The 12,288-nt window shown below is 38.0% G+C and overlaps 1 protein-coding gene across 1 annotated transcript in view; it reads left to right on the top strand.

The window, feature by feature from the left end:
- Positions 1-290: 290 nt before the first annotated feature.
- Positions 291-12,288, top strand: part of khdrbs3 (KH domain containing, RNA binding, signal transduction associated 3) — a 100,011-nt gene continuing 88,013 nt past the window's right edge. The window contains 1 exon segment of the mRNA XM_034232136.1: positions 291-353. Within this exon segment, the coding sequence (XP_034088027.1) occupies positions 297-353 (57 nt within the window). The 5' untranslated portion in view covers positions 291-296.

The raw sequence follows: 12,288 nt of genomic DNA, 5'->3' as shown, positions 1-12,288 counted from the left end.
AGTTCCAGAGAGTGGGGGCAGCGACACTGAAGGCACGGTCCCCGAAGGTGCGGAGGCGTGAATGGGGAATGGAGAGCAGGCCGGAGTCTGAGGATCGAAGGGTGCGGGACGGGATGTATGGGTGGAGGAGATCTGTGAGGGACTGAGGGGAGAGGGCATGGAGGGACTTGTAGGTGAGGAGGAGGAGTTTGTAGGTGATGCGGGACTTGACCGGGAGCCAGTAGAGGTTGAAGAGAGTGGGGGTGATGTGCTCCCAGGGCTTGGTGCGTGTGAGAACCCTGGCAGCTGAGTTCTGTATGTACTGGAGCCTGTTCAGGGTTTTGCTGGGAACCCAGTCCGTTACAATAGTCCAGGTAATGAAAGAATGTATCAGCTTCTCAGCAACAGTCGGACAGTGATGGTAAATGTGTCTCCTATTCTGTTTTCACATATTTGGTTCTTCTTATTGTGTTATAATTGTTTTTGTTGTGTTTGCAACGAACACCACGACCTATGATTATAACTACCTACATAAAATACACCTTTCTGTGTTTGTCCTTAGCCTTAATGAGCGCCAAAGTGACAAATAATACATATATGTATATGTATATAATAATACATATACATATTTTCAAATATATTTCACCTGAAAATTGAGTAACATTATGATCTTTAGGTAAATAAATAACTCTCAACCATATAAGTCCTACATAAACATCTTTACCCCTTACATTGTTTTGGAAATATTGGCAAGAGTGATGATGTTAGACGGTTGTTTGTGTGGTTCTGCTGTTTAATAGACGTAGTGGAACCTTTGCAGCAAGCATATGCTCAGACAACGTTTATTTTGAAGACGAGATTGAATTAAAATCTAGCGTCTTAACCAAAAACTGACGCAGGAGAGGATAATCATTTTTGGATCTACAAAAATATAAATGTTTCCTTTCCCGTGTCTTCCTAATCATCCATCTTTCTTTTGTTTCGGCTAAATATGTCAACAATTCCATTTCTGTTTCCGCATATTTGGTTCTTCTTCTTATTGTGTTATAATTGTTGTTATTGTGATTGCAACGAACACCACGACCTGCGATTATAACGCTGAGGAATTGAGATATTGGCAAGAGTGACGATGTTAGCATTTGCTCAAACAACATTTTTTTTTTTTAGAGAAGACAAGATTTAATTAAAACCCTATTCTAGCATCTGAACCAAAAACAAATCAAACCGACGCAGATGGACCAGGTACAGAAGAGGATAAGGGCAATTTTTGGATCTATACCAACATATTTAATTTATATTTTAGTTTTGAGATTAGAGTAAAAATTCCAAAAATTAAAGTCAGTCAATTCTTTCCATTTGTCTGACTTTTTTCTCAGAACGGAAAAAACAAATACACTTTTTCACCCGAATAATAATAATAATAATAAAAACAGCAAGTAATTACTTTTATAAATCAATGGACACTTCTTGTTTCTTCCCAGTCATCCATCTTTCTTTTGTTTCGGCTAAATACTGTATGTCAACAATTCCATTTCTGTTTTCACATATTTGGTTCTTCTTATTGTGTTATTGTTTTTAGGGCTGCACGATATATGGTTTCGTGACGATAATCGCGATATGCGCATGCGCGATATTCACATCGCGTGGACGTGCAATTAACAACAAAAAAAAAACGTTTAATTTTGAAAAAAAAAATTTTTTTAGGACTTGCGATATTAAGTAGGCAAATTAACTCAAACACGTCATGTCACAATTATTTTGCTGCTTGCTACAAAAGGAAAACTTGCGTGGCTCTCGTGTCAGGGGTACTTTGAGTGAGTGACATGCAGGCTCTGCATGCACAGCAAACCACAATCAAATCTCCAAAGCAAACGGACCATGTGATTAAAGGTCAAAACACTGAATAAAGTGGTTTCATGTGTTTCTCCAGGGCAGGTCGGCGCTGCTAACCGAGCTAGCTCAGCTTGTTGCTCTGATAACTTAAGATCCAGACGTCCGTGACTAAAATCCTTCATCCGGTTATGTATAGTAACAAAATACCAATTGTATAGCATTAAAGTTCAAGAAAGGATGGTTTGCGGGGAAAAAAACGGTCTTTTCTTCCATTCCTGTGTGTTTTCATATCGCAATGTATATATCACAGGGGGGGGAAATCGCAATGTCAGTTTTTTCCAATACCGTGCAGCCCCAATTGTTTTTATTGTGTTTGCAACTAACACCACGACCTGTGATTATACTATAACTCAGCAGCACGATCCTCTCTCACAGTTTACTGACATGCAGCAGTATCCAGGAGCCCAGGCAGGTTTTTATAAATCATATAATCCCTCATGATAACCAAAGCATTAGCTAAACCCCAGAGCATCAATCACAGGAGGAGTCAGATGGATTTTGATTCCTGATAACAGCAGGGATTACCGTTATGTGTTCAGTAAGACTCCTATATTTGGAGGATATGACGAGCGGTACATCTGCAAACTGCTGGGAAGCGTTGAAATGTCCAGATTAAGACTTCTCCCTGACATTTACTGGCATTAGTCATGAAGCATGATCTCTGTTTAAATAGTCAGGAACTTAAAATAATACCCAACCAATACCATACATGTATGTCAAGACAGTGTATGCCTTGTATGAGAATATACTAAAATACAATATAAACGGATATGGTGCAGTACTGAACTTCTAATCTACACATATTTCACATATTTTCAGCATTTCACACATTTTAATTTGGTCCGAATTGACAAGCTATAATATTGCTCTTGTAGTTAGTGATAAAAAAAATACATACAATTAAACATAATACTGTGACAAGATCGCTTTTACATAACGTGTACTTTTACATGTAATACTTGAAGTACATTAAGCTGTCAGAATTGAGCCAATGTGCGGAATGTGTACTATTACTTTGTGATGCTTATGTTTGTGTACATTTACTTAAGTACCGTTTTGTACAAGCATTTAAGACCATAGTATTTTTAAATCTACTTAAGAAAAGGATCTGATTACTTCTTCAAACGCTGGAAAACAGCCAGCCATGCTTTTGTGCCTTTTTTTTTTACATACTCGCAAAATCACAATAAATCAAATTGACACAAATTGCACTTTTGGGGCCAGTCGGGGCTCTTTGGGGATCTGAGGGCCCGAGGCTGTTTCACACTGCGCTCGGTAATCCAGGCCTTCATGTTTTTTAGCAGTATGTATTTATATCTTCGTCAAATGTGACCACTTGCTTTGTGCTTTTAAAGCATTTTGATCTATTATCATGGACTGAAGAGATGTAACAAGGTCCCTGCTAAACTCACTAAGACTTCGAAGTTTTAAAGTGATAGTTTGGATTGTTTGAAGTAGGGTTGTTTGAGATACTTTTACGCAGTCGGTGGTGATTTACTGAAACATTAAGAGGTTCAAATATAGCGTTCACTAAAGCTGAAAAAGTATATTTTGCTGCTACCCCATCCAGAACTGTATACTGCTTAGCTTTCATGCTGGTTCTTCATATTGCTTTAACTGCGATAAACGATAGTTTATTCAATTTAATAATATATATATATTTGTTTTTGTATTCGGGATTGTGGGAAACGATATTTCGATCTCTGTTTGTACAAACAAACGATTGACAATAAAGTTGACTTTGATGTGCCATGCATTCACGCTCTCTATCGTAATATATTTGGCCAATCAGATGAAGCCCTACTGCTCTAGATGTCCCGCCCCCCCATGTAGAAGTTGTGCTATTGGCTGAAGAGTAAAGCATATGGGTTTTAGCTGACTGTCTTGATGGCTGAAGGGAGAGAGAAGGGAGGAAATACGAAGAAGGAAGAACTCAAAGAACAGCACGTCTGTTATTTGGAAGTATTTTGGTTTCAAGAATTATGACGTTTTCAAAACTAGAGATTCATGCAAGTCAATCCAAACTATTAACCTGCACAGTCAGTGTATAATTTTCTAGACCACAGGGGCTTCTATGAAGATAATACAACCAGATTACACAGTTAAAACCTTTCTTGCCGGAAAGAATAAGACGCCATGGGTTTAAATATTAGACTGACCACCACAAATTACATTTAAGAACTTGAATGGATAGAAAATAAATACCTTGCTGATAATTAAAAACATTACCAGGCTGGACTTCTCTTCATGGCTCTGGTAGACCGGTTATTTAGAACATAATGTAGTTTATTGTAGTTTATATTCGAGAACATTGTCACTCTTTTCTCATCTACCAGCTTCTCTGCAGACAGCAAATGCTCTAAATCAGGGGTGTCAAACTCAAGGCCCGGGGGCCAAATCCGGCCCGCGACTTCATGTCATGCGGCCCCACAAGAGCTTGCAAAGAATATAATGTTTATTATACGGTTACATGCCGATTTACAGAATCACGTTGCCCATAAACTACATGTCCCACAATGCATCTAATTTTGTGACATTCTCACGGAAGAGACTTGCAATTAGTTGCCCTAGACTTCTGCTTTCAGACGTAATTAATTATGAAGTTATTACCCTATCCGATGATAATCCAATGCAGAGGCAATAGTATAATATAATACATTATTTTGTGTATATTATATATTTATATATGTATTTTAATATAGTCTTAAAGTTACAACCGGCCCTTTGAGTGCAACCGTAATGCTGATGTGGCCCGTGATGAAATTGAGTTTGACACCCCTGCTCTAAATGAAAAGCAGCATTTGTTCTCTGCTCACCTACAAGCCGGCATCTAATTGCCTCGCTGGTTTCACAGAAACACAAACAGGCTGCCGAGTAAATGTACGTTTGCGTCAATTTCTATTTCACACTCTAATTTTCAAGTGCCTGCAAGTACAGTGTCACAGTTACACAGAAGACAGTAAGGTACAATTACAAGTAAAGACAAATAACAAAATATACATGGATACAAAAAAGAAAACAAAAACTGTGTGTGTGTGTGTGTGTGTGTGTGTGTGTGTGTGTGTGTGTGTGTGTGTGTGTGTGTGTGTGTGTGTGTGTGTGTGTGTGTGTGGTGTGTGTGTGTGTGTGTGTGTGTGTGTGTGTGTGTGTGTGTGTGTGTGTGTGTGTGTGTGTGTGTGTGTGTGTGTGTGTGTGTGTGTGTGTGTGTGTGTGTGTGTGTGTGTGTGTGTGTGTGTGGTGTGTGTGTGTGTGTGTGTGTGTGTGTGTGTGTGTGTGTGTGTGTGTGTGTGTGTGTGTGTGTGTGTGTGTGTGTGTGTGTGTGTGTGTGTGGCCGTGTTTATAAAGAATGCTGTTGGTAGACGACTGAGATATCCACACTAACATCCCGAACACCTTGTGAGACACACAACCTGTCAGAAGGATGGCCGGGTGCACACAAGCTGTAGTAACACGGCGATGTGTCGGCAAATCATTGTTCAAGAGATGCCACAGCTCGGTGATCAAGGCTCCATCCAGGTGGAAATGATGGATGTGCAGGACAATCGGTTAAACTCTGCACACTTAAAACATTTCCTGACAACCTCTGTTCCGTTCGCCCAAGTAGCGCTGTCTGATCCTTTTGTAAATGCCAACAAATCAGAAGGATCTTGTTTGCTTTAACAACTTTGAATGTAATGTTCCTCACCCAATATCCCTCCTCAACAACAGCATCATTAATACTGGAGATCTACTTTTGGAAATGACCAATTTTGTCGCCACCACTTTGTTAAACATTTCTGAAAATAGCTTGCACAAATAAGATAGATAGATATATAAATAGATAGATATATGGATATATAGATAGATATATAGATAGATATATGGATAGATAGATAGATATATAGATAGATATATGGATAGATAGATAGATAGATATATGGATATATGGATAGATAGATATATAGATATATAGATAGATATATGGATAGATAGATAGACATATAGATATAGATAGATAGATAGATAGATAGATAGATAGATAGATATACGGATATATGGATAGATAGATATATGGATAGATCGATGGACATATAGATAGATATATATATATAGATAAATATATGGATGGATAGATATATAGTTAGATGGATAGATATACACATATATATATATATATAGTTAGATAGATATATAGATAGATAGATATATGGATATATAGATAGATATATAGATAGATATATGGATAGATAGATAGATATACGGATATATGGATAGATAGATATATACAGTAGATAGATATATGGATAGATAGATAGACATATAGATATATATATATATATATATATATATATAGATAGCTAGATAGATAGATATATGGATATATAGATAGATATATGGATAGATAGATATATATATATAGATAGATATGTGGATAGATAGATAGATAGATAGATAGATAGATATACGGATATATAGATAGATATATGGATAGATAGATATATATATATAGATAGATATATATATATATATATATATATAGATAGCTAGATAGATAGATATATGGATATATAGATAGATATATGGATAGATAGATATATATATATATAGATAGATATGTGGATAGATAGATAGATAGATATATAGATAGATATATGGATAGATAGATAGACATATAGATATATATATATATATATATATATATATATAGATATATATATATATATATATATATATATATAGATAGATAGATAGATAGATAGATATATGGATATATAGATAGATATATGGATAGATAGATATATATATATAGATAGATATGTGGATAGATAGATAGATAGATATATAGATAGATATATGGATAGATAGATAGACATATAGATATATATATATATATATATATATATAGATAGATAGATAGATAGATAGATAGATATATGGATATATAGATAGATATACGGATATATGGATAGATAGATATATGGATAGATAGATGGACATATAGATAGATATATATATATAGATAGATATATGGATGGATAGATATATAGTTAGATGGATATATATACACATATATATATATATATATATATATATATAGTTAGATAGATATATAGATAGATAGATATACATATATATATGGATAGATGTATAGATTAGTACTTTATTGATCCTAATTTGGGAAATGTTTGCGTTGCAGCAGCATACAAAAAGGCAATGTACATAAGATAAACTAAGACACAGAAATAAACAGTCCAATATATTTCAGAAATAGAAATAAAATAGCATTACACAAATTAAAGTTTTTGTACAATTTGATAAATGTACTCTTCATATGGCGTTTATAAGTATAACGTACGCAGGTAGTCATCATCAAAGTCCACAATGGGAAAGCGCACGTCTTACATATTCATCAATGTAAGGTTAACTGTGCGGGAGGCCACTTTGCCCGTTTGCAAGTGCAGGGTAGGAATGAGCACAGTGGGGCATGGTATTTACTGTGAGAATAGGACCCTGCATGATCACATTCAGCCACAGGACTTGGGGTAATTATAAAAAGTTGAAGGAACATACATAGCTTCAAGCTGCTGGAGTTCAGCCCGGCCTGGAAAAGAAAACCCAAGCGTTGCTCACAGCGTTAGAGCGAATAACTAAAGCTCCCCTCTCAAATCCGTCACCCAGGTATTGGCAGGAGCCTCCCTAATAAGCAGCTGCCTTCTGAACAAAAGGCAGGAGAGATGTACTGTAGGTGAGGTGTAGCACCAAACTGGGGTTGTTTTTGTAACTCCCGCTAGCTAATTGATGACCTAGATAGCAGAGGCAGACAGCTGTATAACTCACTGGTAAAGGAAAACATGGAGAGGGGGAGAAAAGGAAAAGCATCGCTCTCCGTTTGTCTTCCTGACCATCTCATCCCGAGTAAAGGTTGTATGACTTTGATGGGTGTTTGCACAGAACATACCTCCACACAGCAATGCATAACATTTATTTTTGTACGGCCGGCAAAGCGGTGACCTTGTGTAGTAATCCGAGCCGGGAAGCTTTTGATAGTCGGAGAAACGCCTGAGGCAGACGAGTTCAATGCTAGCTCGAACATGCACATTATGATAATCTTTTTTAATGTATTCAAACATTCAGGAACATTCAGTTTGAAAGATTGAGCACATGTTTCACACTGATGACTGTCGAGTAAAGTTCTGATTTTACAAAGGAAAATAATATATTCATAGTTAATTTTTACATTTACAATCAGAATGCTAAATAAGCAGTCCAATGGTAATGATTTGTGTGGTTAATAATCCCTTCTTCATGCTTGTAGTGTTTGATCTCTTTACACATATATCTGCATATGAATACAGAATCAGTAGTCTACAGGATTTCGGTATGAAAAGCGTTTTGATTGCGGCTAAGACATCTGCATTTCCCTATGGATCAAAAATTATCTTCTGTTTGTAGTCCAAGAAGTATTGACCAATCCCGTTTGAGTTAGCTTTGGTTGCATTGAAGTCAACAATAGGGACCCAAGGTGTTGTTGAACAATTATCTTAAGCTTAGTTTATAAGCTAGCTTGTAAATTGGCTCCTTCTAAGACAACCTGACATTTTCTTGCATCTCGATCAAACCGACGCACAGAAGAAAAAGTCCTACGCCGAATATCTGTTGGACCGATAGCTGGTGGGGTCAGACAGTGCCAATCAATTATCTATCTGACCCGTTTAGGACTCTGGGATCTGGACTGCACTTTGAGGCTAATTAGTTGGTTAAGCTACTGGTGAGATGTTATTGATTGTTTGTTCTCTGTCTAGAGGGGCCTGTACAAATAGTTGTTTGCTGTCTCCTGTAGCTCTGGAGGGAACTTTATCAAGTCTTAAAGGTCCCCTATTATACTGCTTTTCATTAATATATCACAGGTCTCAGATATACACAGAGCCTGTCTCTGATTGGCTGAAACACCAAACAGATCATTGCAGCATTACCCATAATCCCCTCTGTTTCAGCCCTGTTTCCAAAGTGCTGATTCTCTGTCTGTTACTTTAGATGAAAATAAGGAGCCCCTCCCCACGCCCCTCTGAGAGACATTTGGTTACAAAGAACTCAATGGTGCTCTAGGAGGAGATTCAGGTGATAAGGGGGGGGGGGTTACCTTGGTTGCTGATTGGCTAATGGTTACACAAGACAAAACATCGTTATGACATCATAAAGTGGCCTGAATCTGATCAGCTCATTTTCAGACAGGTTTTTATAGAAATGGATCAAAAAGAGAGAGAATCTTTGTTCCTGAAACTTTCAGAGTCTCTTTCCACAGAGGGGACACATGTTGATGTAGAAGAGACATGGAGAAGAGGGGACACATGTTGATGTAGAAGAGACATGAAGAAGAGGGGACACATGTTGATGTAGAAGAGACATGGAGAAGAGGGGACACATGTTGATGTAGAAGAGACATGGAGAAGAGGGGACACATGTTGATGTAGAAGAGACATGAAGAAGAGGGGACACATGTTGATGTAGAAGAGACATGGAGAAGAGGGGACACATGTTGATGTAGAAGAGACATGAAGAAGAGGGGACACATGTTGATGTAGAAGAGACATGAAGAAGAGGGGACACATGTTGATGTAGAAGAGACATGAAGAAGAGGGGACACATGTTGATGTAGAAGAGACATGAAGAAGAGGGGACACATGTTGATGTAGAAGAGACATGAAGAAGAGGGGACACATGTTGATGTAGAAGAGACATGAAGAAGAGGGGACACATGTTGATGTAGAAGAGACATGGAGAAGAGGGGACACATGTTGATGTAGAAGAGACATGGAGAAGAGGGGACACATGTTGATGTAGAAGTGACATGAAGAAGAGGGGACACATGTTGATGTAGAAGAGACATGAAGAAGAGGGGACACATGTTGATGTAGAAGAGACATGAAGAAGAGGGGACACATGTTGATGTAGAAGAGACATGGAGAAGAGGGGACACATGTTGATGTAGAAGTGACATGAAGAAGAGGGGACACATGTTGATGTAGAAGAGACATGAAGAAGAGGGGACACATGTGATGTAGAAGAGACATGAAGAAGAGGGGACACATGTTGATGTAGAAGAGACATGAAGAAGAGGGGACACATGTTGATGTAGAAGAGACATGAAGAAGAGGGGACACATGGTGATGTAGAAGAGACATGAAGAAGAGGGGACACATGTTGATGTAGAAGAGACATGAAGAAGAGGGGACACATGTTGATGTAGAAGAGATATGAAGAAGAGGGGACACATGTTGATGTAGAAGAGACATGAAGAAGAGGGGACACATGTTGATGTAGAAGAGACATGAAGAAGAGGGGACACATGTTGATGTAGAAGAGACATGAAGAAGAGGGGACACATGTTGATGTAGAGGAGACATGGAGAAGAGGATTCTCCATAATAGGTGACCTTTAAGATCACATGTGTAACCTAGGGACTAAAAACTGAATATTGGGAAGTGAGTGAATAAAAGTTTGCTGGTGTTCAAGGTTCAGTACATTGTCTGTAATGTCTGGCCAGTTCAATGTTCTTAAATTGTATTTTTTGCGGGACATCTACCTTTCAAAGGGTTAAATACAAAGTTTGGATTTTTGAAGTGGGGTTTGACGAGGTACTAATCCAAAGTTAGGGTTTATCAACTACGCGGTCTCTACGCCACCATGTCGCAAATGTCATATGTCTTCATGACTAATCATCTTAGTGATGTCCACTCCATAGCTGTCTAACATGATATTATTAACGTAAACAAATCACATGAATAAAGTAAAGACCAGGAATCTCTTACAAATGTATGTTTCGGATAGTCTCATCCATCATCTGACTCTTTAGTCCATTGTTTTTGTCTAATTCTAACCTAACTAGCGTTGGTTAATTGTGGTTTACTACATACATACATAACTAATGTCCTAATAACGTTTTAGATGCAGTAACTCGAGCTACATCTGTTGACAAAAAGACTCAAAGGCGGTTTGCATCCATGATCTCTACTTTAAAGAGTCCTCTCCTGCTGATGTTCAGGTGTATATCAGTATGTAGTGTCTCTACTTTAAAGAGTCCTCTCCAGCTGATGTTCAGGTGTATATCAGTATGTAGTGTCTCTACTTTAAAGAGTCCTCTCCTGCTGATGTTCAGGTGTATATCAGTATGTAGTGTCTTTACTTTAAAGAGTCCTCTCCAGCTGATGTTCAGGTGTATATCAGTATGTAGTGTCTCTACTTTAAAGAGTCCTCTCCTGCTGATGTTCAGGTGTATATCAGTATGTAGTGTCTCTACTTTAAAGAGTCATCTCCTGCTGATGTTCAGGTGTATATCAGCATGTAGTGTCTCTACTTTAAAGAGTCCTCTCCTGCTGATGTTCAGGTGTATATCAGTATGTAGTGTCTCTACTTTAAAGAGTCCTCTCCTGCTGATGTCCAGGTGTATATCAGTATGTAGTGTCTCTACTTTAAAGAGTCCTCTCCTGCTGATGTTCAGGTGTATATCAGTATGTAGTGTCTCTACTTTAAAGAGTCCTCTCCTGCTGATGTTCAGGTGTATATCAGTATGTAGTGTCTCCACTTTAAAGAGTCCTCTCCTGCTGATGTTCAGGTGTATATCAGTGTGTAGTGTCTCTACTTTAAAGAGTCCTCTCCTGCTGATGTTCAGGTGTATATCAGTATGTAGTGTCTCTACTTTAAAGAGTCCTCTCCTGCTGATGTTCAGGTGTATATCAGTATGTAGTGTCTCTACTTTAAAGAGTCCTCTCCTGCTGATGTTCAGGTGTATATCAGTATGTAGTGTCTCTACTTTAAAGAGTCCTCTCCTGCTGATGTTCAGGTGTATATCAGTATGTAGTGTCTCTACTTTAAAAAGTCCTCTCCTGCTGATGTTCAGGTGCATATCAGTATGTAGTGTCTCCCCTTTAAAGAGTCCTCTCCTGCTGATGTTCAGGTGTATATCAGTATGTAGTGTCTCTACTTTAAAGAGTCCTCTGCTGCTGATGTTCAGGTGTATATCAGTATGTAGTGTCTCTACTTTAAAGAGTCCTCTCCTGCTGATGTTCAGGTGTATATCAGTATGTAGTGTCTCTACTTTAAAAAGTCCTCTCCTGCTGATGTTCAGGTGCATATCAGTATGTAGTGTCTCTACTTTAAAGAGTCCTCTCCTGCTGATGTTCAGGTGTATATCAGTATGTAGTGTCTCTACTTTAAAGAGTCCTCTCCTGCTGATGTTCAGGTGTATATCAGTATGTAGTGTCTCCCCTTTAAAGAGTCCTCTCCTGCTGATGTTCAGGTGCATATCAGTATGTAGTGTCTCCCCTTTAAAGAGTCCTCTCCTGCTGATGTTCAGGTGTATATCAGTATGTAGTGTCTCTACTTTAAAAAGTCCTCTCCTGCTGATGTTCAGGTGCATATCAGTATGTAGTGTCTCCC

This window comes from Gymnodraco acuticeps, unplaced genomic scaffold, assembly GCF_902827175.1.
Source record: "Gymnodraco acuticeps unplaced genomic scaffold, fGymAcu1.1, whole genome shotgun sequence".
NCBI classification, from domain to species: domain Eukaryota; kingdom Metazoa; phylum Chordata; class Actinopteri; order Perciformes; family Bathydraconidae; genus Gymnodraco; species Gymnodraco acuticeps.
This window is presented reverse-complemented; position numbering and strand designations above follow the sequence as displayed.